Below are 27,797 nucleotides of genomic sequence, written 5' to 3'. Positions count from 1 at the left end.
CACCGAACAAATATTAAATTTTATAGAGTCGTCACACTATAAACCTAACTTAATTCGACTCTGAAATTTTGAATATCACACATTTATCGAAAGTATTTTTACAAAAATTGCTTATTTATAGAATGGTATAAGCCTTTTATAGGAAAAATTTTATCTACACCTTCGCTTCGACTGTCTTGAACACAATTTTCACTGGAATTACACCTGTACCAGCATAGAATTTCTTAAAAAATCAATATGCTCATTACGAAACTTATTTTAATTTAAGAACTAATGCACCAATCTTTAAATTTTGTTTACCATGTGGCATAGGACAAAATTATTGTAATCTGTTTATCAAAAAAATATGTGCTTCCACGTAATGCTCGCGACGTCGCTTATCCTATTCTTACTCGCCTGTAGCTTATAATTATAAAATATTTTACGCTAGTTGGGAATTTCATGGCCTAAAACATCCTCGTGTTTTGATTGAAGAATGGTCTGATTAGAACTTATAATTTTAAGCATTTCGTTCGCGACAGATTAAAATTAGATATCGTTAGTTAATTATTTTAATTAAATAATAAACTAGATCTGATAGTAGGAAAAACTATATACTTAACGAGTCGCTGACATTGTTTTAAATAACTATGTAATAAATATATTGTACAAGTTAACTAAGGCTGCTTGTAGCCGGACGATTGACGACTAAGTATTATAAGTTGCGCAGAGACCAAGGAAATGTTCAATATACAATTAATTATTATAATTCGTTTAGACTAAGATTTCCTCGATAGTTGTACAAACGTTCCTTTACGTGATGCATTTTATCAGTTGTAGTTTTGTAAGATTATAGTTTACGCATAAATATTTTAAAATTTCAATCAACTTTATTTGCTGATGAGCAGACAAATCTCATAAACCTATTCAAATATTCAATAAGATAAACGATTGAATCATCAAAAATTCTTCGATAAGGTGTAAATTTTCGAGTATTATATATACCTCTGAATGTTATTGTTTTATATGTAGTCTAGACAGAAGGTTCGAGTTTCTTCACCATGTTTAGTTCGATAAAATCTAAAACAAAATGGTTTGTTACCTACAAATAATTTCTTATTCTTTATCTGTCTATTGTCCTTATTATGTAAATCTTTTGTATCATATATTTTCTTGCATCTTAAGCAGTCGTTGCCTTTGAACACGTCCTGCGTAGTTAAGTACCTTACCGCAAAATTGCTTTGGGACACTAAGATTTTAATTTCGATCACTGTTGCAGCAAAATCATAGTGTCTTAAAACATTCTTGACGGTCTGTGGTAGTCATTACGGTGCAAGTGAAATCGATACTATGGAATGATCTCTGTGATTTAATGTTGATTATGAAATGTTTACCATTAAGGCGATGACGTGTTGATATGTAAATTATAGTAAACCTTTTTTGTAATAATTAAAAAAAAATGTTTGTCATTGCGCTCAATAAGTTACACAAGTTGATATAAAAAGTTTTTATATGGTAAAAAATTTAATGCATTTGTTTTGTTTTGGTGTGTATATAATTGTTTTGTCATACCATTATTGGTCATACATCGTTTATATTATTTATAAGCATTGGTGCATATCATGTGTATAGAGCAGATGATTAATCAAATAAATTAGAACAAAATATAGTTGAAGTATGTTTTTCCTTAAATCCCCTGCCAACGTTGAGCCATTGTAGACACTATATAAAAATATGCTGGTAAGTAATGAATTTTAAAAGTAAAACAAGTTGTAACACGTTATATATTTATTTACATTGTCTACAGTCATTACAAATCTTAAAAAAAAAGATCACAACAAAAATTAATAGTTAACTATTTACACCTTTAAAATAAAATAAATTATCTTTACAATTAACTTTTAATTTTTCACGTTAAATACTAAACATTAAAAAATAATAATAAAATATATTTTTATTACTATTATGATTATACGAAATAAGTTAACTAAACCTCTATTGCTATTATGGAATCGTCAGCCCACATTAATTCACAGACAATAGTAACTTGTTAGTTTTGTATAAGTCATTCCAACCCACATTTGGTAACCCACGAATGTAGTGCGTTTGTGTGGAACCTTATCACAATGCGAGTTGACGTAATTAAAAGAAATGTTGGTTTTGAACATTCTTAAGTTACGTTTTTTAGTATTTATTTGATATCGATGACATCTAATATCATCTTGGCCAGTGTATCTAACTATGATGTTGAACGAATCCAAATTAATGCTACATAATATATAATTTATAATATGTATATTTAATGGTAGACTGAAAATCACACTTTTTTTGCCACTTACTAAAGTACATAAAGATAATATTATTTCAATTTAGTAAACAATTTTTTAGAATACCGTACCAACAGTTTTCATCCATTCAGGATAATTCAAGACAAATTTACCAATTTTTTTTTTTGGATTTTACTTCTTAAGAAGCGATTTTCATATACGGCCCCCGGCATGAAAGAAATAATGAGATAAAATTTACTGAATGTATGACCTCGTTACGTTTCTCGTAACGCCATCTATCGATAAAGTCTAAAGGCGTAAACAAAGTTTGCTAATAACGCTTTTTGTGCCTATTTAGATAGTCGACCTGAAGGAGTAAACTCCAGTCGTGTATCGGAGCTGACGCACACACTTTTTTTTTTCAATATGGCTTCATATGAAAAATGAGATAAAAAAATATTTAACTAAAACAAGTTTTTTACAAACTCAAGTAACATCAAAAATATACTTCTACAATCTTAATATATATAAATCTCGTGTCACAATGTTTGTCCTCAATGGACTCCTAAACCACTTAACCGATTATAATAAAATTCGCACACCATGTGCAGTTCGATCCAACTTAAAAGATAGGCTATATTTTATTTTGATATATTATGTTATTATTATATTTCAGAAAAAAATAAGGTGATACGAAGTTCGCCAGGTCAGCTAGTTTCTTATAAATTTTTATTAACAATAATCACTACGTAAATAAATATTATATACATATATATATGTAAAAAAAATTAACTCTAAGAATGATTTCATACAGTTTAAAAACTAAAATAAACCCTCTCGAAACTCCTCTGATTTTACGCTTTAAACATAAGCTAATCTATACATATTCTTTTAAAGCACTTAAGGCAAATCTAAGAAACTGGAAAAATACGACTAGTGTGCGATGAAAAATACCAGCATGCTAGATGATATGAATTATAAGCTATCTAGCTAGCTTTGGCAATTTTAGGGTTTTGGGACTATTAAGGAAAACAGATTAGGGAATATCTAATAAACACGATTCGTTGATACATATGAGTTCATTTAGTTAACATTTAACTACAATATTTCCTGTTATAACACAATGTATAAAAGATATTTTGTTTGTAACACATACAATATTACGTTTTTATAAATATCCTGACCTCTTCTTTAATTACTAAAACACTAAAAAAAAACGCGATAGTACGCAAAGTACATATAATATATAATACAGTAATGTACGGCAGTACAAGAAAATATACGTATTAGCGATAAAAGCACAGAAAAAAATTATCAAAATGCATATGATATAAGCAAATTATCCTAAGAATGATATATGTTGACAGCGAAAAAGCACTTGTGACATTTCTAGATTTGCAAGCATCTATAGGCTATGGCGACCGCTTACCATTAAGCGAATTATACCCTAGTGGTAGCAGGAAATCTATTTTTGGTAAAAAAAAAATCTTCATTTTGAAAATCCCAAAAAAAGGTACATCATTTTTGTATTTAGTAACGCTTATATTTGTATAATATTCAAACCGATATATTTTGAAGCAACTTAAATTATATTTTTCTACAAATATCTATCAAATATATAGGCATCGATGCTTGTATGTGTGCATGATTTACATACAAATTTTAATAAAAAAATTATTAGTTGAATTTGTCGAGACGGACTGGAGGTTTAGTGAATATAGGATGGAAAGTTTTATTTAAAAAAAAAGGAAAAATATGGTAAAAATATTTTATAATAAATAATTTTAACACGTACAATTTTCCCCACTTATTCAATATATCACTCAAAGCACATTTAAAAAATACCTATTACGAACCAATTACTATCAAAACAAACATGTAACACCAATAAATTATAAAAGATGTTTGATTTCTAACTGCGCTCCTTCAAATGGGGGGTTCTTTAGGTGTTATGGATTACGTTCTACATGAAAAAAAGTTCTTAGCCCTTTTTTAATATACGAGCTACTTTGCAACGTACTTCATAACTGTTCAATACTCTTAAGTCTAGTTAGTCTTCACCCTAGAATCATCGATAAATAATAATAATAATAATACACTTTATTGTAAACAAAAAAAAGAAATATTACATAGCAAAGAAAATTTTAACAATATATTCATTGTACCTAACAAAGGGACTTGTCGGGCCTTTTAGGCCTTGTCGCTAAAAAGCGATTTCTTCCAGACAACTTTGAATTCTTTTACTCATAAAATGTTTTTCTTTGTAAATTATAGCCGTTATGTTCTCACAAAAGGTATCATTCGGAACGAGTCTATCAAGGTAGCTCGTCTATATCGTAGAACGTGATTTACTACACCTACAGAACCCCCCATTCGAAGGAACGTAGTTAGGGAGTCGAACACATTTATATTTGTAAAAAACTTAACATCGTTTTTTTTTTTTTTTGGATAAAGTGTAATAACTATATTTAGAAATATCATTCATCCACCGAAAAATATTAAACATTTAAAATAAAATTAAATATTTTAGTAACGTTACGTTAACAGCCGTAGTTTTTTTAACAGAACAAATAAACTATAGCCCGGTTCGTGACCAAAACGAATACCGCTAACCGACTTCAAAATAGAAGAAAGTTTTCAATTTGATTGGGGTGGGCTTTGTCCCATTTATTGATCAAAATCTGACGCTTAGTTTTTGAGTTATCCCTAATTATGCGTACTTGAAGTCAGTTTTTTATATGTTTAAGAACAAACACATTTCTTTGAACATAGGAACCGAGATTTAATTTATTTAGTCAGTAAAAAAAAATATATAAGGGACATTACGTCCGAATACTTTTATATGGACGCCACTTATTTTAAAACATTCCTGTTATACATACACAATGCAGTGGTTTTAAACCATTTCACAAATTCTCATAATTAATAATAAACCTACTATAGGGGTCGAAATGGAAATCTTAACCTATAACTCCAAATAGATACAATTTCATTTCCAAATTATAATAATTTAGTCTCACTTATTTATCTTTACTATTGTTTGATTATTTCAGCCTGTAATATCCCACTGCTGGGCATATGGGCTTTCTTCATGTAGTTTTCTTTTCAATCCACCACGCTGCTCCACAACGGTTGGCGGATATATTCCTACTATTAACATGTTACCCGGGACCGACGGCTAAACGTGCTCTCTGAAGCTTATTGGAGAGGTCCACAAGGACACACACACAGACCGAACCAATAGAGCCGAGCGGGAATAGAACCCGCGACCGCTGGTGGGTAGGCGCGTACACAGCACGCGCACTATACATTAGTCTCTTTACTAAAATAAGAATATTTTGAAATAAAATATCGAAATTTATTTTTGTTAAACATTGCCTTGCCCTTAAATACCACAAATTTAACAACATGAGACTAAAAAAAATTGATTAACTTTTTAGTTAATAGTTCTTACATCATACTGTAATTCATTAATTTATACACAAATTATCTAGTTTTTTTTATAAGAGTCAATCAAAAGGAACGATCGTACTCATCGTACACCACTCTTTCAAAAATGTCTATTAACAGTGTAACGTCAAATATTGGAATCCTTTGTTTCTTTACAAAACAGCTAGAACTTTAATAGAGTTTACACACTACAATGTATAAGTAAACGTCGAAATTATGAACCGATTGTTAAAATATGAATATTTCAGCCTGTAACATCCCATGATGAGAATGAATAGGATCAACTTGAAGTTAGAATTTAACTGAGCCCGACTGCGGAAGTCGACCTTACAGAAGATCACAGCTAAATAATATTGCTTTCAAGCAGTGTTGTGTTCCTGTTGGTAAGGTGGCCAGTGCTCCTGGGAAGGGTCGAGAGTAGGGACGGCGGCGATATTTAAAAATGTTCTAATGAAAAATTAAAAATTACAGAATTCTGTTTGTAATGTCTAACATTTTTTACCAAGAAATATCTGCAAATTTGACAGTTATTTTATATCTGCAAATCGGAAAGTTATTTGATATCTACAAATCGGACAGTTATTTTTTGATTGTCATACGTTCTTTTGGATTAATCGCTTCCCATAGTGCCAAAATTGCAATAAATAAGCCAATTTCACAGAACTGAGAAGAAAAAAAGTAGACATATACATATGACATATAGACATATATACATGGTGTGTCCATAATTGCCATTTGAAACATTCAGAATTCCTATGAATGTCAGCTAGTATGTGTTAGTTCATAATTTGACGGTTTGAAAACAACGGATACGGATGAAAATTAATGTCATTGATTTCGACATTTTTTAAAAAATATCGCTACATCTGTCAAGTGTACAGAGATTAGTGTCAGATATTACCTTGTAATTTATTACAGGTCTAAAAATTTAGGCTAATATCATATCGTCTCGACGATTCCTTTCCGTTTTGATCGCGGTTCGCTTGATATGAACGATGTTTCTTCTGACGATGTGGCGGTTACTTTCTGGTGTTTAGGTGTGCTTGGTGTACTCTGTGAATAATAAAGACAATTTATTTTAGCACACACACACACACACATATATATATATATATATCATTATATATATTAGAAATATATATAATGATATTTTAGGTAAACTTTTATAGGGAATAACGAATACTTATAAAGATAGTCTCAAGACCGATTTGATAGAAATTAAAGCGGTCAATAAGTAAATTCTATTATTGTAACATTTTACCAAAGACAAGCAGTGTGCTTACATAGAAATCGTTTAAATGATTGTATGTAATATGTAACAACGAATCGTACACAAATTATTTTATGTGTAACTATTAATTAATAATAATAATTAATTACTTAAAATATGAAGTTATGGTTGATAATGAATTCTGGACTCTTATTATTTATTGATAAGCTTGGCATTTTGTTATTAATTAATTTAGCGCATGCGCCTCTTAGATGGATATACTGAGATTTGAGGTATTTTTATAATTATAATTTTAATAATAATGATTAATGGGTGGTATTAATATAATGAAAATAACGAATATCAAAAACAATCGAATTGCACCATAATTATAAATTAAAATGTTAATGGTAAAGCATGAATTTATTCAATAAATTAATTACCTCACTCTCCAGTATCGCCCTCTAGTGGCTGTAAAATGATAGTTGTTTGACACACACAAGTAAATGACATGGTTTTATTATTAAGATAGGGTTACGTAACATACGTAAGTTAGTAAAGAGATATGGGTTAATCTAGTCGATAATTTACCCCTTATTATTTATCATTTTATTCATAGCATGTGGGCGAAAAGTCATTTCTCTTAAATTAATATTTACTAATAAATACCCAGTCCTCTATAGAGCTGCGTAGTAAATTAAACTTCTTAAGAGATGGTTACAGTATTAATATTTGTAAGGCAAATATAAATACAATAAATATTTGTCTTTAGACATTTTAAAAGACATTTCGAAACAGACAGTCACAAAGCGTTTAAAAAAAATCAGAAACGAAAAAATACATTATTAAAAATAAATTACTGATAAAGTATTATATTTAATATTTTACTGAACTAATTTGTTATTTTAGTGAAATATAACATGTACCCATTCGTATTTCTTTCTATAACCAAAGGTAATGAAACACAGCTTCAATTAGATAAAATATTCAATGAAAATAAATTTGAAACTATCATTCAAAGTAATAAACGCATTAGTAATTTATTAATTAATGTTTGACGCACACACGAATTGTTATTGTTATGCAACCACAATGTATTATCATCATATGATATAACATTAAATTTAAGGACTAATGCCTGCATCTCTTTTTTTATATACGAGTAGGTCGACAACCAAGCGTACGGCCAATTAATGGTAAGCAGTTACAGTAGTAACCTATAGACGCCTGCAACACCAGAAGCATCGCAAGCGCGTTGCCGACCGTACCCGCGGACCCCCACCTCACCGCAAGAACAAAACTGCTTGAGAGCTTTGTTGTATATTATTTTAAGGTTAAGGAGGTGGGTAGATTTTGAGCGGGATATATTCTGCTGGGTACAGCCTCCTCAATATCCTACCTGTTGTGAGCTAGTAGACGGTATGGCCGCAGCTAAACCAGAACTTCTTCTTATATCTTCTAATGGTATTTCTTCAGATCTGGCTCGCGGCGAATTCTCCCTCGAGCCGTGGGTGCTACTGCTTCGCGAAACGCTACTGAACGAAATTAAACATATTGGACACTCTAGAAGAAAAAAAATATATTCTCAACATTTGTATAATATAAAATGGTTAAAGAAGTGCATGTCTCTCTCCCTCTTCCCCTCCCCCTCACCCTCGCTAACTATTTTTGTCTATACTTTTAAATCTACGGGACTTACCCAATTGACTTTCGACCTTAGCGCCTTTGCAGGCGTCACCGAAATAACAGGGGTTTCATAATAATAATCGCGGTAATTCCCTACACAACGTAACTATTTATTTATACCATACAGAAGAGATAGATAACATACAGAAGCTTTCGTTTGTATAAAGTATAGTAAACCTTAAGTTCAACTGCTTTAATTTAACAATCTTTTTTGTTTATATAATCTGTTTATTGAAGGTGGTCATATCAAGCTGTAATTTATATATGCTTCAGCCTGTAATATCCCACTGCTGGGCATAGGCCTCTTTCCCCATGTAGGAGAAGGATCAGAGCTTAATCTACCACGATGCTCCAATGCGGGTTGGGGGACATATTGCCTACCAAGAGTAACGATCCCTATCAGGTTACATGATAACAACTAGGACCGACGGCTTAACGTGCTCTCCGAGGCACGGTGGGGAGACTCACAAGGGCTACACAAACACCCAGACCACGACAAAAATCTGTATGGCTAATACAAATGTTTGTCATGTGCGGGGATCGGACCCGCAACCGCCATCGCAAAAGCCACAAACCACTGCTGTGACCGTTTCACCAACGCGTCAATTTATACTGCTCCAATTATTTCTTTAATTAATCTGACAATTGAAAAAATTGTATGTGCAATTCATACACGACGGAAGTGAATCTTGTGAAAAGTAGCCTACGAAAAACTTCTTCTTCTTTCACCGAGAATACTGAGTAACGTATTCTATCTTATTCCCTCACTGACTCTATCCTATACATTTATGTGTTTGTTTCTCTAACGTGATACATTTTCGTTTCATCGAGTATCAAATCACAACGGTACCAAGGAAGTTTCACTTCAAAAAGAAATAAATCCGAAACCATGTATAAAAAGTACCTTTCTCGACTGGTAGTTCGTTCGCGGTAAATCACAATGCCGTCTTTGAGAACAGGTCCGCTCGGACGCCTCAGGCGACGTTCCGAGTGCTCGCCGTCGATACCTATATAATATGTAAAAAATATTAAATTTCCTGTGACGTAAATGAATAAGTCAAATATAAATCATATATACTTTTATTCATAGTTCGATCAGCTCTTTTGCGCAATTTTCAGTGGTTATAAACTGTTTTCTAGTACAGGGTAGTTAGGTAGTTGTTAAAAATTATTTCTATTTCCAAACGCCATCATTAGGGTCTGTGACACAGTGACCATCTTTCTTTCACTCCCCGTGGCTTGAGCCTCGTCAATACACATTGTATAGATTTTTTTATTTTACTTTATTGCACACAAAAAAAAGAAGATACATTTTAGAATGATTAGATACAAAAACAAATAATGTATGCAAAGGCGTAGATTGTACGTAGTAGTGAGTATATATTAATTAGTTACTAGTTAGTATCGAGTATTTAGTCAGTATTCGGTAGTCGGTAGTCAGTAGTCAGTAATCTGTAGTCAGTAGTCGGTAGTCTGCAGTCGGTAGTCAGTAGTGGCGGTCGCCTACCGGAGGGGCGGCGCGCGGCGAGCGCGGGGCGCGCGAACAGCGGGCGGTGGCGCGGCGCGGGCGCGGGCGCCGACACGCCGCACACCTCCAGCAGGCGCCCGATCTGCTGCATCTTCTTCTGGCGGGACTTCGTGCGACCCTGGCGCCGTAACACAAATATATGTATTCCTAATTATGTACGTGATATTAAACCTAGCATGGCCAAGACTGGCTAACCCAGCCTTGGCCCTGCCAATGATCACCCAAGCTTGAGCCAAGACTGGCTAAGCCAGCCTTGGCCATTCAATGTAGATCGAAGCGTGGGCCAAGGCTGGTTAACCCAGCCTCAACCATGTCAATGATTATCCAACCTTTTTTTATCGCTGGAAAATGCATTTACTCACTCGCCTACGGGCGATGGGAGTATGGGGCTCCCGGCGGTAGGTGCAATGTCGGACTACCCACTAAAAACCAGCGGTGCCTTCATCGTCGTTGTGTGGGACGTCACGGGATCGCTAACGCACGCAACCGTGACCCAACGGTAGGCCTGCCAGTGCAGGGCAAGCCGCCTCCGATTGTAGGGCGCTCACGGGCACCGAGAGCGCTCTCGCGTTATCGTGAGGAGGAGAGGGGCACGCGGAGTGCCCTCGTGTCAAGCACGATGCAGAGGGTGGAGGAGCGCGTAGCGACGCCTCCTCCTTCACGCCGGTCGCCTCCTTCGTAGCGCGTCGGCGTGAGCTGCGCTCACGCTCCGCGGCCTCCTTCAGCGAGATAACCTCTTCGCAGAATGAGGCTACGGCCGACCAGTACCTCTCGCTCCCGAGCATGGAGCGGACTACGCTCGACAGCGCGAGGTCTCCGCCGATGACTGCCACGAGGGCCCTCCGCTGAGGTTCCCAGGCGGCGCATTCTTCAAGTGTGAGGCGCGCCGTATCGTTCGGGGCGCCACATTCGTGGCAGGTAGGGGTAACTTTCCTTTTCGCGATCTGGTGCAGGTGTTTACCGAAGCATCCGTGACCGGTAAACACCTGCGTCAAGCGGAAGGTCTTGGCAATTAAGCATGGCTCAGTTCTGGCAACCAAGCCTGGCCCATCGTTATCATTCCAGACTTCTACCAGGACTGGGCCAAGCCTATCCCAGGCTTGGCCCCGTGGTCCTAGGAGAAGTTGCCAGATCTCCTACTGGGCGCATCCCCTAGGTGGCAGATGGGGGAACGCCACTCGCCTGGTTTCTACGAGTAGTAGGGGTCTTAGGTCTTGGATCCCCGTGGACCAAAAACCGGCGGACGGACGGGGCAGGTGGTTCGGTCACCCACCCTGTAGCGCTAAGGCGCGGTATGCCGGCCGGGTCGTACTGGCTCCCTGGAGCTTGCTCGGTTGCTGGTGCAATCCGGTAGACCAGTTGTGTGAGGGCCAGGCTGTGCTGGCTCCCTGGAACTTTTAGCTGGGTTGTCGGTGCAGTCCGGCGGACCCGTGGGTAGTTGCTGGGTCGCGCTGGGCTTCCTGGAGCTTGCTCGGTTGCTCGGTACGATCCGGCGTTGGAGGTCGGGCGGGCCTAATCCCCAACGCCGTGAAGTCAGGCTTTGGAGGTCAGGCCTGCCTGGCTTGGAGGGGGACGTTCCTGGACATGTGTCCTCATTCTGCAGACGGTAGACTGGTCCGGTTGAGCGTCCCTTACGTGGGGTGGTCGGCTGGGGGGTCGGGGCACCTTCGGCTGGCTTGAGACCCCACGCATCGTCGGGATGGGTGGTCTTGTGGGTGCCGCCCCTCTCTGGGTGCCGGGGCCCGGATGTTTTCATTCGGGTCGGCCGCCGGGGCGAGGTGGTGCATGCTAGCGCGACCTCATCTCGGCCCACTTAGACGGAGGTCTCACACGTGGATGGTTTTTATTCAGTAAGAGTCTGACTCCCCTCCGGTGCCCCCTCGTAGGAGGGTGTCCCCAGAGTCATGAGGATTTCCCCCACGTAAAAAAAAGGCTTGGCCTCGTGGTACTTTCCTCTATGGGTATACGTGAATAAAATTGATGGATGGAAATGAATGGAAATACAGCTCATTACTACTTAATTGGTGGAAAAATTGGCTATAAGTAACTGTAAAACTTAGGTGACTTCGATCATTAAGAAGACTCGTACACACGGCGATAATTTTATAAATACTCGTAATTATTAATTAATACTTAATTTTATTATTTTTACAAAGCGTTGGGACAAGTAAGTTGCATATTCAGGTTATAATATCGATTCTGATATCGCAGTTAAATGAAAGAACGCCAGATTAATAAAACGTTGTACATTTACACGTATATACTATATATGGTGTAAAATGATAATAATGGCCTGTGAATATCTTCAGAAAAAAAAAATTAAAACGGAAAATCCTAATTCAACTGTATTACTAACCAACTTCAAAAATGAAGGAAGTTTTCAATTACACTATATGTTTTTTTTTCTATGAATGATAACCGCATAACTTTTGACTGAATGTACCGATTTGAATAATTCTCTTTTAATCGAAAGCTGGCGCTTGTAATGTAGTTCTCGAGTTATCGCTGTAAGGGGTTATAAATGCCCCTTTGGGCAAACCAAACCGGCAGGTAGACAGTCCAAAATGATACTCACGGAAGTATCACCACACCTATCGAGCCGACTGCTCAGTCTAAGCCGTCTGGACATCAGAATAGTTGTTGGTACGATTACCGGCCACATAGTACTCAATCACCAACTATTCATTATGAATGCAACGGACAGTCCCCTTTGTAGGGGATGTCTGGCTGCTGAAGAAATAGCTGACCACGTGATCCTGGAATGAGAGGGAGTGGCCACACACCGGGCAACCATCTTTAGGGAAATAAGGACGCTCCGAAAAGCCTGTGAACGCCCCAGGAGGCTTCTGAGCTTCTGGAAGAAGCTGGGCTGGCTCAACTAGTCAGTTCTCTTTTCACGCATAACGGACCAGCTTTGGGTCTAAATGCGGAAAATCGAGCCCACAACTAACTAAGGGGTTATAAATTGGTATATAAATAAAGTTGATTTATGAACGTCGTCACACGAGTTTGACGACTTTTTTTGACTCCTTCTCACGGCTTTTCACATTTTAGTCCCCGCCCAAATGCGTATTTAATTGACACTTTTTTCAACTACCTACGGTTCATAGGTACTATGGTAAGTCAGTTTGTTTTTCGCTTGCGCGCAAACAATCATTCTGTAGATTATTTAACATGATAAAATACCAAATTCTATATATATTTTTAATCAATGCAATACAGTGAAGATAATATTTTTTTTCTATTCAATAAATATGATAAACGCACCTTGGTCAGTCGCTGTTTCGCCGCCATACTTCGTATGTGGTCGTCGAACTTGAATTTGGCCCTTAATAGTACCGTCCGTGGTAAAGCACCGCTAGCACCTACGCGCGGTTTGTGTATTGTTAAATGTAAACAACGTGGATCTTCCTTGTCACCTTGTATCTACGGGAGAATTTAGCAATTAATTATGTAAATAGATTTATCATATCGTAGTCAGTTGAAATGACGCTAGATTTAATTACAAAAAAGAGCTTACTCCTGATTAAGTTATACAGTTATTACATAATAGTGAATTAAACGAGAGTTGCTTAAGTTAGCTTGATAGATTTATCTAACCGGTAATATCCAACAGCTGCATAGGACTCTTTCTCCATGTAGGAGATGGATCGAAGCCTAATCCATCACGCTACTCCACTGCGGTTTCGCGGGTATATTAAGATAAATCACTAGTACTACTATCATCATCATCATCATCATCATTACAGCCTATACAGTCCACTGCTGGACATAGGCCTCCACTGGTTTACGCCAAAAATAACGTGAACTCATGTGTGTTGGCCATAGTCACCACGCTGGGCAGGCGGGTTGGTGACCGCAGTACTGGCTTTGTCGCACCGAAGACGCTGCTGCCCGTCTTCGGTCATGCCAGCAGTTGGATTGTTATCCCGCCTCGGTCGGCTTTTTAAGTTCCAAGGTGGTAGTGGAACTGTGTTATACCTTAGTCGCCTCTTACGACACCCACGGGAGGAGAGGGGGTGGCTATATTCTTTAGTACCGTAGCCACACAGTACACTAATACTATACTCACCTCCAAATCTTGTAAGCTACCCACAAGTTTCGCCACCCCCCACCCCAACCTCTGCTTATCCGGTTCAACGAGGATCACTTGTATATTATCCACGGCTAGGAACCTGTGATGCCACGTTCCATCCTTTTGTATTATATCGCACGATATCAGGTCGGAATCGTCTGTGAAAATGAAATAAACTAACATTTTTTATAGAAGAGTATCATGCAACGTTAAATTTATGTTAACGTATAAAATAATTTTGTAAATTTAGATAACATTAAAAAAAGATGTACTTGTATTATCAATAGCAATATATAAAGATATCTCACAAAAACCATGGTCTAAATGGATTAATTCAATATATATTTATGCTTTTAGTTAGGGAAACGATTAGCCATAAAACAATCTACTGTAAAATATTATATAATTGCTAGGTTGTAGGCTGTTAGCGACTTATACAGGGCAATCAACTCTCCTAACTGCGTTCCTTAAAATGGGGTGATCTGTAGATGTATTATATCATTAGACATATAGACATGTGAAAAAAAAATCCAGCCCATTTTTAAATTTGACTTCGTTTAAATAAACGAGATACTTTGATAGACTCATCTTGCATGATACCGCACACGCCTTTAAAAGGAAAATAATTACTAACCGATGAATACAATTAAAGAACTGCTTATTGGACAAAACTCTCCTCTTCCTCGTAGAATGATATTTATTGTAAATTATAGCTGTGTCTATGCGCTCATTTAACAGTTATGCTGAATTACTTTGCCAGAGTAGCTCGTATTATAAGACGACTAAAATTTAAAGGGGCCTAGGAGTTCTTTTTTTCACGTGAAATGTGATCTATTACGCCTAATGAACCCCCCATTGAAGGAACGTAGTTAGGAGTTGAACGCTCTATATGTTAACGAATAAAAAACATATTATTATTAAAATTTCCAATCACATCAGTTAGTTTAAAGAAATGTTCTGCACAACGCAAAAACTTTTTAGTACAAGCAAACATATTTTAACAAATTTCTCTTACTCACTGTATTCTTTCGCGAACATTCTATTATACTTACTAGATGGTAAGCTTTTAAATATGCTAATTATGCTCTTACTGATGTACGACATATTTAAATTTTGTCCACAGCAGGAACCTTGCAATTATTCAAGCAATTAAGAGCAAAGCAAATATGGTATAAAAATAAATAAAAAATATTGGCAGTTATAGAAACTGACGATTGAAGTGAAAACTTAGAACTTTTAGTAATAAAACTTGCAAATTTCATAATGTTTGAATGAAAATTATGTTTATGCACAATGCGTCAGCTGTATAGCTACAGATATACTGCTATAAGAGTTTCCCCTACCAAAAAGTGGCCAACGCGGCTATAGAAGTTTTCACTTCAAAAAACGTATATATGTATATAGGTTGTGATTACTTACTAAGGTCTAATGTGTCTCCGACTTGTACAAAAGGTGCGGGATTTGCTAAAGGTAATTGTGTTTCAGCCTTTCCGGTTAGTTTAAGGTATAAATCTCTTATAAGGAAGAACGTCCTAATAGCACGACGCGCCCTTTCCATCTGGAATATTTATCAAAAAAACATGAAAATGAGTTTACATTATTATTATTATTTTATTATTATTTTTATTTATTTTTTTATTTAATGTAACAATAGTATAATAAATGTATAACAATATAAGTCAAACATTTAAATCACTGTTATGAGGCTAACAATCACCTATCAAAGTTTACAAAATGTTTACTATTACTCGTAACAACATAAAATACTAAATATGACAAGATAAATACACATATTTTTTATTGTGATCTATTAATAGTAGAATCACTTTTGACAAGAAGGTAGATTAAAAATAAAAGAAATTATCAAACTAACTGCATGATTGTAGGCTTATCGACCAGTATGATTTACGCGATGGATATATTAATACTAAGTTAATATGTTATTGTTTTTAATTATTAATGTTAGACGTCTATTCAGTACGGATTTCCGAACGCATGGAAACCGATCTCGCCTTACGCCACTCCCATAGATTATCAGTTGTAACACTACTTGTTCTAATTCTTTTTATACAAAACTTAATAAATTACAAGTACAGTAAAATACATATTATTTCATAGGTATATGTCAATATACATAACAATTAATTAATGTCTTACTTCTCCACTGGGTATTCGCTTTTCAAATGCTATTCCAGACATTGGTGTGCGGGTCGGGGGCAATAGAATCGCTGCATCCATACATAACCACTCTACGTTTAGGGGTCGTTTACTCATCTCGCAGTACCTTTTAAGAAACATTGATAATTTATTAACAATGAAAATTTTTATCTAAACCAATTTATACCGTATGGATGTCTGGAAAATATCGCTATGAAGCAAAAATAACGCCAGTTTTACTTTATTTATATATATTTTAATAGGTATTGTTGATTTTTGAAAACGGCTCTGTTGTTAAGAATGGGGGTTTTTTGTTCGATTCCCACTCGGGTTTTGATATTTGTAATCAGACAAATATTTATTTATGGTCTGGATGTATGTCCACGTGGATCTCCACATCGTGCCTTAAAGAGCATGTTAAGCTGTCGGTCCTGGTTGTTATCTTTTTCGATGCAAAAGATGGTTTGGGGCTTATTTTACCACGCTGCTCCACTACCTATATTCCTTACTTTGAGCAACTATTGCTATCAGGTGTCTAGGATAACAACCGGGAACAACAGCTTAACATGCTTTCCAAGGCACAGTGTGGACTTCGACAAGGACAGACATCTAAACCGTATACAAATGGTGAAAATGGAAGAGAAATGGAAGGTAACGATCTCCTCAGCGACCGGCAGTACGGTTTCCGCCAGCACCGTTCGACTGGGGACCTTCTAGTGTATGCCACACATATATGGAGTGAGGCCATTGACAAACACGGCGAAGCACTTGCCGTGTCTCTCGATATCTCGAAGGCCTTTGACAGGGTTTGGCACGCGAGCCTTATAAGCAAGCTTCCTTCATATGGTATTCCACCTGGCCTTTGCACATGGATTTCTGACTTCTTGAGCGAACGTTCAATTCAAGTTGTCCTTGACGGGTACTAGTCGGACCAAAAGGCTATCGACGCCGGTGTTCCTCAGGGATCAGTCTTGTCCGCTACCCTATTCCTGCTGCATATGTTAATACGATCTGCTCGTCACCGGTACCTTTGGGTATGCTGACGACAGCACAGTGACGGATAGATACTTTTTGAGTGCAAGGGCTAGTAAGGATTTTATCCAGTCTTGTCGAGAGGATATGGTCAGCCGCTTGAACGTCGCCCTCCAGGCAGTCTCCGAATGGGGCGATGTCATGTTCTCCTCTAAACGGAGCCCTTTACACCTGGCTCCGACTTTCCGGGATGTGTCTGTAGAAATTACCGACTCCCTACAGCTCCTCGGTGTAGAGCTATCATCCAATCTGAACTTTGGGCAACACATCGAGTCCAAAGCAAAAACTGCAGCAAAAAAACTAGGTATTCTCTCTAAGATCAGGCGTTACTTCACTCCAGAACAGTTGCTCCAACTATATCAAGCACAAGTTCGGTCTTGTATGGAGTATTGCTGCCATCTTTGGGATGGATCCGCCAAATACCAACTGGCAACTTTGGACTCGGTGGAAAAACGAGCTAAGAGACTCATAGGTGACCCTACTCTGACAGACACTAAGTTGCAGAGTCTCGATCATCGGCGTAGGGTAGCTCGTCTGTCGGTGTTTTACAGAATATATTTCGGTGAGTGTGCGAAGGAATTGCATGATCTAATTCCCCCAACAACCTTCCGCCATCGGGACACTAGGCGCGGTCGATCGTTCCATCCTTATGTCATCGATATGCCACCTACGCGCACAAAACGCTTTAGATCTACTTTCCTGATGCGCACAGCTAAGGAATGGAACTCGTTGCCCGCGTCTGTGTTTCCCGAACGGTACAATCTGGGTGCCTTCAAGGCCAGAGTGAATAGGCTGTTATTAGGCAGGCATGCTCCACCTTCGACCGCATCGTCACTTAACATCAGGTGAGATTGTGGTCAAATGCCTGCCTATTTGTCATAAAAAAAAATAAAAAAAAAAAAAATTACAAATACAAATACCCATCTGGAGGCGGAATCGAACCCGCACAACGTCAAGATTTAGGCTCCTGAGAGTCGGTTAAATAATACTTACTCATCTTCAAACATGTCCAAGAATATATCATCGCACTTATAAAAGTTCCTAGCTAAAGCTGCAGCTCGGGCTCTTAAATTGTCCGCAGTGGAAATATGCCTCGGACTGGCAACACCAGTACTACCTTGCATCGCTGTTCGTAACAGACGAACGCTTAGTTCACAGGTTACTAGTCGTACTTTAGACGCTGCAAAATAAGTTTTGTTTTAATTATACAATCGTAGCAATCAAGCTTACGGTTCACCTGATTATAAGCGGTTACAACGAGCAAGAGCTCTGGCCACCTTACTCACCATAGGAACACAGCATTATTTGAAAGCAGTATTATTTAGCTGTGATATTCTGTAAAGTCGAGTTACTTCCCCAGTCGGGCCACATAAATATTTGAGTAAGACATTTATATACTGCTGTGCCCTATCAATATGGCAACAAGGTTCATATCTTTGTAGGAATTGAACATGTTTCTATGAAAAAATACTCAAACGGGCATTAATCATTAAAAATATATTAATTGATTGAATTTTTCATAAATTACTTTTAAAACGTAACTTGAACTAATTGATTGGTTGTCGTTAAACTGAAAAGACTTCCTCTTTTATACAATTTCATGCAATAAAGTTTTTTCTTCTCATGACTGATAAATTTAATTTCTTTAAATTACTTTAACTACAGTAGTAAAAAAAAAAAACAAAAAAAAAACTCACCAGGCTTACAACTAAAATTCGCTATAATCATTAATTTAGAAATTAAAAGTGTATTGAAACTATCGAGTTTTTTCTTTTCACATCTAATAACTTCATCCGCGTCGTCGCTAGATGTCGCTTCTTGATTTGCGTTTGACGTTGATGTACTTTTTTTACTTGGCTCATCTATGTCAGGATACAGTAATGTGTCCAGTAAATCTGGATTTACTCCTAAAGATAAAATCAAATAAGTCTTTGTTACTTGCAATTCATTAATTATCATCATCATCATCATTCCAGCCTATTGCAGTCCACTGCTGGACATTGGCCTCCACAAGTTCGCGCCAAAAATGCGCGAACTCATGTGTGTTGCCCGTAGTCACCACGCCGGGCAGGCGGGTTGGTGACCGCAGTACTGGCTTTGTCGCACCGAAGACGCTGAAGCCCGTCTTCGGCCTGTGTGTTTCAAAGCTAGCGGTTCAATGGTTATTCCGCCATCGGTCGGCTTCTTAAGTTCCAAGGTGGTAGTGGAACCTTATTATCCCTTAATCGCCTCTTACGACACCCACGGGAAGAGAGGGGGTGTCTATATTCTTTGGTGCCGTAGCCACACAGCATTATAAGTTATTACTACAAATAATAGTAAATAATTAATATCTTACCCACTGATAACCACGTAAGCAATAAAAAGAAAAATACTTTTTAATGTGTTAAACAACTCAATCAGTAGTAGTAAACAATGTAATATGAATGAACTATGTTACAAAGTAGTATGTAGATAAAGTAACAATATTTTTATGACAATATTATTATTAAGCACATTTTAAAATACACACCTTTATTATTTATCAATGCATAAAGCAAACACAGCGCGAAAAGCGCTTTATAGTCATTTTCGCTACAATCTAATGAATCTAATATCGTTTTTAAGAATGGTCTCTTATCTACATCTTTATTTTCTCTTTCCAATACATTTTCCACGTTCGCAAGCCGATCACTTGCTTTAACTCCTAACAATTTTTGTTTTTCCTCATCCGTTATATTGTTAAAATCCGACACAGCCTTTGAGGAACTAGATTCAATACCAGAATCGGGTAAAGGTGAATCCGGCATATTTTCCTTTACAAGAGTTACCGAACTACCGGATTTGATCGTTTGAATTTGGGTGACCAAATCTTCTGTTGAATCGTGAGCGATACTTGAAGTTTCACTTATATGGGATGTGGACGGTAATGAATTCGACACTAATTCAGGGTCAAGATCGCAACTAGACTGGTCTGTATCGTAACCAAAAGATTTTGCGCCAGCATACTCTGGAGTCGTGTAATCCCTGTCAGCGCAAGACGTATTTTCTAACGCCTTTTCCAGACTCAATTGGGGCTTAGAGAATTCTAATTTCACATTTGACTTTGCATTACTGACATACATATCTAATATTTTAGTGGCGCCATCTTCGAATACTGATAAGTTTGATTGTAATATGATCCAAGCGAGAGCGTGGACTATTGGACCGTGTGTTATTATCAAGAAAACTTGTGATAAAAGAAATAAAGCGACCACACAAGACACAGACGGTTTTGTCTCCTCTTCAGACTCAAGTCTTTGCAAGGGATAATTAATTCTTGGGGGCGTATCCGTACTCTTTCCAGTTAGTATAGCTTCTAGATTCCTTGTAATTACTTCAATGCTTTGCAAATGGTCCCGGTTATATGGAGATGACGTAGCAGGACGTTTTGCAGATTCAGACGTCAAAGAATAAATATATAGAGGTATTAGAAGTTTGTGCAGTAGATGCTCAGTTAAAACATCGTTGAGATCAGGAATGTTTAGGCATAAAATATCGTTGATATAATGCAGATGGTCCAAATGTTCGGCCACTAAATCAGCAAGTTTCTGTTGAGATTGGTGACTGAGGATAGATAAGAAAAAATATTATTTTTGGCTTAACAGTAAAAGATATACGTTTATTGCTCACGATATGTCATGTACTAGTCACATTTTAGCAATAAAATCATGTTACACTAATTCGTAACACAAACGTGATCTACTTTAACTGCTGATAACATTGATTCATTTCTGTCCAAAGATCATAGACAGTCTGGATTCACTTGAGATAATTTAAATTACTCACTCAGCATCGTTTCTGACACACGCGTCTAGTTCCAGAATGTGTTTGCCGATAAACCAGACAAGATTACTAAAGTATGGGGCTGCAGTTCTGTAATAAAAAAAATAAAAAACAATGTTTAAAAAATTAATCTATAGTAAACTATTATGTAGTACAAAAAATGCGCTTAAATTAATAACTTAAATAATATGTGATTTTACACAAATTCGTGGCCGATTTTCAAAAATGTTTGTTCGTTTGAATGCATTAGCTTTGGGATCTAAAGTGTTGATTTGGAATTCATATATAGGCTATAAAATATCACGATACGAGACGTAGAAGGGGGAAGCAAACAAAAACAGTTACAATTAGTATTTACACATACCTAATCATGAATCACGAACTTATCAAAAAGCAACTCATTGCAATATGTAGATAGTAAAATATTTTATATTACCTATCTCTGATGAAACGCAGCATACTGGCATCTTGTACTCGGTATACGTTGAGAGTTAAAGTCCTCACTGCTATTCTAACCATCGATTCTGGATGATTAAAAAATTTTATAGCCTCTGTGTAAAGGGGAAAGTCCTTTGTGTGCTGTAAATAATAAAAAAAAAATACTCAAATTATGAGGTGAACATATCTTTGGAGCATCTTTTTATAATGTCCGCACTTTATGAATAATGAAAATCTAGTGAGAGTAAATAAATAATTATAATTTAAAGTTCCTTGTTAATTACATTGCCTCGATATTATGAAAATTACCATTATCTATAGTTATTATCAAACTGCCATCCATATTGATATATTTATAACGACGTATCACTTGGTCTATAGTTTGTACATTATTATTTATTCAACTAAAATTTATTACTTATTTATTGAATGTAATCATGATAAAAATATATATATTATGTCTTAAGCCAGTTTAATCATTGTTTTCATTAAAAAAAAGGTAAAAGTAACACGCACAAAAACATATCCATACTGCACTATTTTATTCAACATCAAAAACAACTTCATTCAAATAGGCTTCAAAAGCACTTCTGAACCGTCATGTTATAAATTAAAATTTTAGTGATTATTAGTTTTTAAAAGTAAAGCTACCACCGATTCGGAATGTACACTCTGCAGAGAAGAATCAGCAAGAAACTTCGCAGTTACTCTTTTGAAAATAGTATACAAACTGTATTTTAATACAAAATTAGTAATATCCTGCAACAAAGCAGCAGCATCACTAAGTCAACACATCTTTATTGACTATGTAATCTTGCACCTAATAATTCGCTTTATATATCAATTTCTATTTACTTAATAAAAACTTTAAATTTATATTGAGACAATTGCAAAATTATATGTGAAATTTTATTATACATGTGAATACCCCAAGGAAGGAGGAAGATGTTTACTTTGTACACATTATAAAAATAAAAAAATATTAATTATTGCATTTTTTTTTTTTTTTTGTTTATCTATGATAATGTTTAATATTTATTTATTGGTCCACAAGTTCTTTAACAATTCTCATTAATAAAAAATAAATTTATACTTCACGAAGTAGCATGTATGTATTAGAGTATGTATGTATTAGAATATGTATGTTAATTACGTAAATTCAATCAAGCATTGAATCACATTTTATACATAAATGACGTAATCTTTACTAATGAATAGGACTTGCTTGTAACTTTATGTAGAATTCAGAATAAGGTATATTATTACATGAAACACCTCAAAACAGTTTAAAACACACACACCAAATTTAAGTTCCGTTGCAAGAATCAAAACTGAAAAAGATGGAGAAAACTGCTGTAATTTTAATGTTAATTGTAATTTGCAGCCACAGACATAAAAATTTATCATATTACTAGCTGACTCGGCGAACGCAGTCTTGCCGCTAAACGCCACTAAAAAAGGGGTTGGTGGTAGAAGGGTGAAAATTTAGGGTTGTGTGTATTTTTTTTAAACGGTTTTATTTAGCTCACCCCGTTTGTTTTATTTATTATTCTTGGGTCAAATTTAGTAATTCAAATTTCACCCTCTTCCTGTCAACCGATTAATCTGAAATTTTGTATACACTTTGGATTTTGGTGACAATACAATTATGTTTATTCATTATCATTATAAATTCAAGATGGCCGCCGCTACAAAATGGCGGATAACTTAGGTTTTATCAATCCAATCAACATGGGTATCAAATGAAAGGTCTCAACAAGTAGAATACAATTTACTATGCAAAATTGAAATCTAAGCTGGCCGCCGCTACCAAATGTCTGATAACAATTTTTTATCAATCCCACCAATATGGGTATCAAATAAAAGGGCTTGACAAGAAGAATACAGTGCACTATACAACCTCAATATTTAAGATGGGCCTTGCAATAATGAAGCACTAAATGAATTAAACAGAATGCGAAATAAAAACTAAAAACTAGAAAATAAAAATAGGTAAAAAAACCTTTTAAGTTAAACGGTTTTATGTTAAACATACATTGCAATGTTTAAGATAAATGTACTAAAAACCAAAAAATAATAAAATAGATACAGTCGTGGGAATTATAAACATATGCATAGACTAGACTAAAATAAAACCGTGGGGCACGTCAATTGTCTACAAATTATCGACTTAATGTGCGATAGAAGAATCGTTTAATTCGTCGTTAAAATAGGCAGTTGGCCCGCAGACGGTGAGGAAATTACTTACTATTTTCTTGCTCATGGAAATTCCAATAGTTATACACTCCATGTAAATAAAAGAGATGTTTCAACTAGTTTATCGTTGGACATTCACACTGCTGGCTGGTGAGGAATCGTTTCACTGCTCGTAGTTTGTCTTTAATCGACAAAACATATGATAAAAGTACTACTCGCTCACCACTATGAAACCCTAAAACTCGCTTATAATCGTTTTTATTGTATTTAATTTAAGATTTATAATATTGTAACGGATACTATGAGAAACAGGTAAATCCAATAAAATACATATATATGTTATTATTATCATCACTTGAATATGCCTTATACTGTCATCCGATAGATGCACACTCATCAGAACATTGATGTAGAAATAAAAGTGCATATTGTGATAAAAATGAATGAAATATACATCAAAATACATAAGGGTATGCAGTAAATGGTTTTCTCTTATTAATACTTTATTTTATTATTCATAATACATTTAAGAAAAATAATATAAAAAGTAACTAATCAATTAATGGCAAAATAAAATTGTTAGTCTATGTTGATTCCTAAATTATTTAAATGCTCAAAAAAAAAAAACGTCAAATACACAGTTGACGATTTCAAATTTAGCAAGTCTTATTTTATCTTTAGTATGTTATGCTTTATCTTAATACTCACTTGTCACTTACGAAGTAGTTATGATAATAGAGACATTTATTTTTTAAGTTCGTGTATAATAAAACAGGGTCAAGAACTAGTTTCTAATAATAATTATTATTTTTAATATTTATAAAATGATAACTACTTTTAATGTTATTGATAATTTTTTTTTTTTATAGAGTATAAATTCAAATTTATAACACCAGAAACCTGATTTCAGATAGATTTTTGATTAATCAAAATTAAATCTTACCTCATTATAGAAAAAATGAATTGTATGATTGTTCAATTTGAGGCTGAGTGTCTTGAGGAATGATATATAGTATGCCATCACTTCTTCATCCGAGACGTCGAATTTATGAACTATTATAGAGTTGACGTGATTATTACTCAATAAATAATCTGAAACATATAATTTTCTTTTTTTAATACAATTAAAATTACGCTTAAAAACACAAAAGCTTTATTAAATCAACATTCAGTGGCAGATTGGTATCACAAGTTCTTCTTCTTCTTCTTTAGGGTTAATGGCTTTCAATAGTGCCAAATGAGTACAGTTGATTTTGCCAATCACAAGTTCGATCATGTATTTTAAAATAAAAAGGAATAACTGATATTTAAGAGATAAATCATTTAAACTAAGTATATATTTTTTTGTATACATTTTTTTTTAAAGAATATAATAACCTAATATTTACTTAAATATTTTGATTAAACTAATTGGGAACACGCCACTTTCTCCATGTAGGAGGAGAGTAAGGGCTTAATCCAACACTCTGGTCCACTGCTAGTTAGCAGATATACTGCATATATATATAGTATAAAAATCACTGTCAAGTGTCTATAATAACAACGGGGACTGATAACTTAATGTGCTCTCCAAGGTACGGTGAGAAGAATCACATTGACAGATATCCAGACCGAAAACAAATGCAGAGCAGGAATTTGACCCAAGATCACAGGTAATTAGGCACATACATACATTCTTACACCATAATGGCTGTGACTTCAATTTGTATTATTATATTCATATATACTTTCAAAATATGCATTGACAAATTATTAAAAAGATTATCTTCAAATACTGATACATTATTTTGTTAATTGTACACTTACATAATGATGTTTCATTTCTTATGTTCTCAAACAGTATATTGAGGGTTTGCAGTAACTGCACACAAACATAGGAAGACCCGCCACACTTCTGTCTCATAATCTTCAGAAAGTATGATAGCATATTTTTCTCTAAGAAAAAGCTGTAAGAAAAATTACTATGAAAACAAAAACAAACCACAACATCTCACATTTCTTGTATACAATCAGTGGCGTAGCTATCATAGGGCCAGGTGGTGCAGTGCACCAGGGCCCCGGAGCTCAGGGGGCCCTCTAACCTCAGCTTTGAAAAAAAAAAATAATAAAATAAAATAAATTAAAAAAAAATTCTTGTGAGCAGGCAATCGTTTTTTCCCTTAATTAATCTCATCTGTATAATAAATATTCTATATTGTCATGTGCGTCGTTGTTTATTTATTGCCTTTTTCTTCTATTAAACACATGGATATTCTAATAGAGACGGGGTATGGATTTAGCCTACTAGGGATAAGTTCAACTCACTGCTTCCTATTCTTATTCCTATCAATAATTTTAAAGGCCAATACAAGTTCAAACAACGCGGAAAGAGGGGAGGAGGGCCCGATTCTTTCCCTATGCACCAGGGCCATTGTCCCCCTAGCTACGCCACTGTATACAATGAACTTTATCTATTATTGTTTAGAAAAAAAACCTATTGTTTGAACACCTAAGTCATTAGCTTTAGCACATATTGATAGTACACAAATTATCTTAATTGCCTTAATTAATAATTTTATTTATTTCCATTTGTCTGAGTGTACCGTGCAAAATCGTTTAACCTTGTAATTATTACAAACAGAATGCAAGTACATATTTATAAGACCTACTTTTTAGATGTATGAAAATATATGTTATGTTAAATACCTATGTATACTTACTCGAATACAGAACTGTCGTTTTGGTCACCCCATATCAATATTTCTGCGATACATCGCAATGATTCTACCAATATACCTCTATTGCTTTCAGACACAGTAGTATTTTTGCAGAGAATGTTGTGTAAATATTTTAATCGTTCTAAAGAATGGGGGTTTTTTGGTCGACCCCAACCACCTCCGAACCAACTACGACTTCGGAACATCACGGCACTAGTTTATAGAACGGTTTATTGATAAATCAGTGAGCATTGTACATTAACATTGCAATAAACACTAAACACCACACACTACCACTACTTAACATGTTTCGTAAGGCAGTCAGACCACACTTCTCATAAATAGTAAATGAATAATAAGTCCAATCAACTACAACAACTGCATACAGGTTTATTGTTTTATTTTTATGCTCCTTGTTATTTTTACACTTCCTGCTCATACGTGCTAAACTGCTAATATAATTTTGACGTTTGCATGACAAGTGCTTGACGTTTGCGTGAAGTATGCGTTTTGATACTATAATGATTTCGCAACTAAAATCATTTATACAATAAAATACGATTAAAAATATTTCATAAAATTTGTCAAAAAAAAAAAAATTAAAATAAATTTTTGCTACAAAAAACCAAGGATTGTTTTTTTTCAATTTAATTGTTTTGTTAAAATGTTTTAGTCGCAGGTACCTATTTTTTTAAAATTAATTTTGTTATCATTACGAAGCAATTTTGATTTCTGAAGCACAATTATTATTCTGTAACTTAATTTAACACAGGACAGTATGCTGTGAGGGGGAGGCAACTGCCAGTGTTGCCAACTATACGGATTTCTCCGCATTTATACGGATTTTGAACTTCGCATACGGATGACATTCACATACAGATTTTTATACGGATTTCTATGTTCAGAATTAAAATAATAGTAATGATATTTTTTTAATTAACAATAGGTACTTAAGGTAATAACACATTTCATGTTGAAAATTTAGTATTCTATTTTAGGGAATTTCATTCGTTAATATGGCAACATTGATTAATAGTGAACGGGGAATTCCCGAATATTCTTTGTTCTGGTACAGTATAGGGGGAAATTACCAATTGAACGAAGGCTATAGAAGAGCTTTGCTTTGTTTCATTCATTTCAATTAATTTGTTCCTTTTGGCGAGACGTCTTTTCACGCTTTCATCCGCTTTATAATCAAGTGTTAATATAGTGAACGGTGTGCATTATGTCGAACAAAAGACAACGTATCCTACAATATTTCAATGTTAGTTGGTTAGAA

General features: G+C 35.4%; 1 protein-coding gene across 1 annotated transcript; it reads right to left on the bottom strand.

Moving 5' to 3' along the window:
* Positions 1-6,544: 6,544 nt before the first annotated feature.
* LOC123656979 (protein CLEC16A homolog) lies at positions 6,545-26,724 on the bottom strand. Its single transcript, XM_045592587.1, has 16 exons — positions 26,522-26,724; positions 25,629-25,768; positions 24,766-24,914; positions 21,625-21,767; positions 21,192-21,278; positions 20,304-20,969; positions 19,897-20,132; positions 18,378-18,564; positions 16,353-16,479; positions 15,615-15,753; positions 14,193-14,353; positions 13,388-13,546; positions 10,100-10,238; positions 9,497-9,599; positions 8,306-8,441; positions 6,545-6,749 (listed from the first exon to the last, which is right to left on the bottom strand). Exons 1-16 carry the CDS (start codon positions 26,722-26,724, stop codon positions 6,636-6,638), a joined length of 2,889 nt encoding a protein of 962 aa, XP_045448543.1. The 3' UTR covers positions 6,545-6,635.
* Positions 26,725-27,797: the final 1,073 nt, after the last annotated feature.

The sequence above is a fragment of the Melitaea cinxia genome, chromosome 10, assembly GCF_905220565.1.
Source record: "Melitaea cinxia chromosome 10, ilMelCinx1.1, whole genome shotgun sequence".
NCBI classification, from domain to species: domain Eukaryota; kingdom Metazoa; phylum Arthropoda; class Insecta; order Lepidoptera; family Nymphalidae; genus Melitaea; species Melitaea cinxia.
This window is presented reverse-complemented; position numbering and strand designations above follow the sequence as displayed.

What these genes read in the sequence shown, in the direction of transcription:
- LOC123656979 (XM_045592587.1), bottom strand. Translation starts at nt 26,724, where the DNA reads ATGTTCCGAAGTCGTAGTTGGTTCGGAGGTGGTTGGGGTCGACCAAAA. An exon ending in AACGACAGTTCTGTATTCGA is followed by an intron (nt 25,769 to 26,521) that starts GTAAGTATACAT and finishes TTTTTCTTACAG; the next exon opens with CTTTTTCTTAGAGAAAAATA. An exon ending in TGCATTGATAAATAATAAAG is followed by an intron (nt 18,565 to 19,896) that starts GTGTGTATTTTA and finishes CTTATTTTGCAG; the next exon opens with CGTCTAAAGTACGACTAGTA.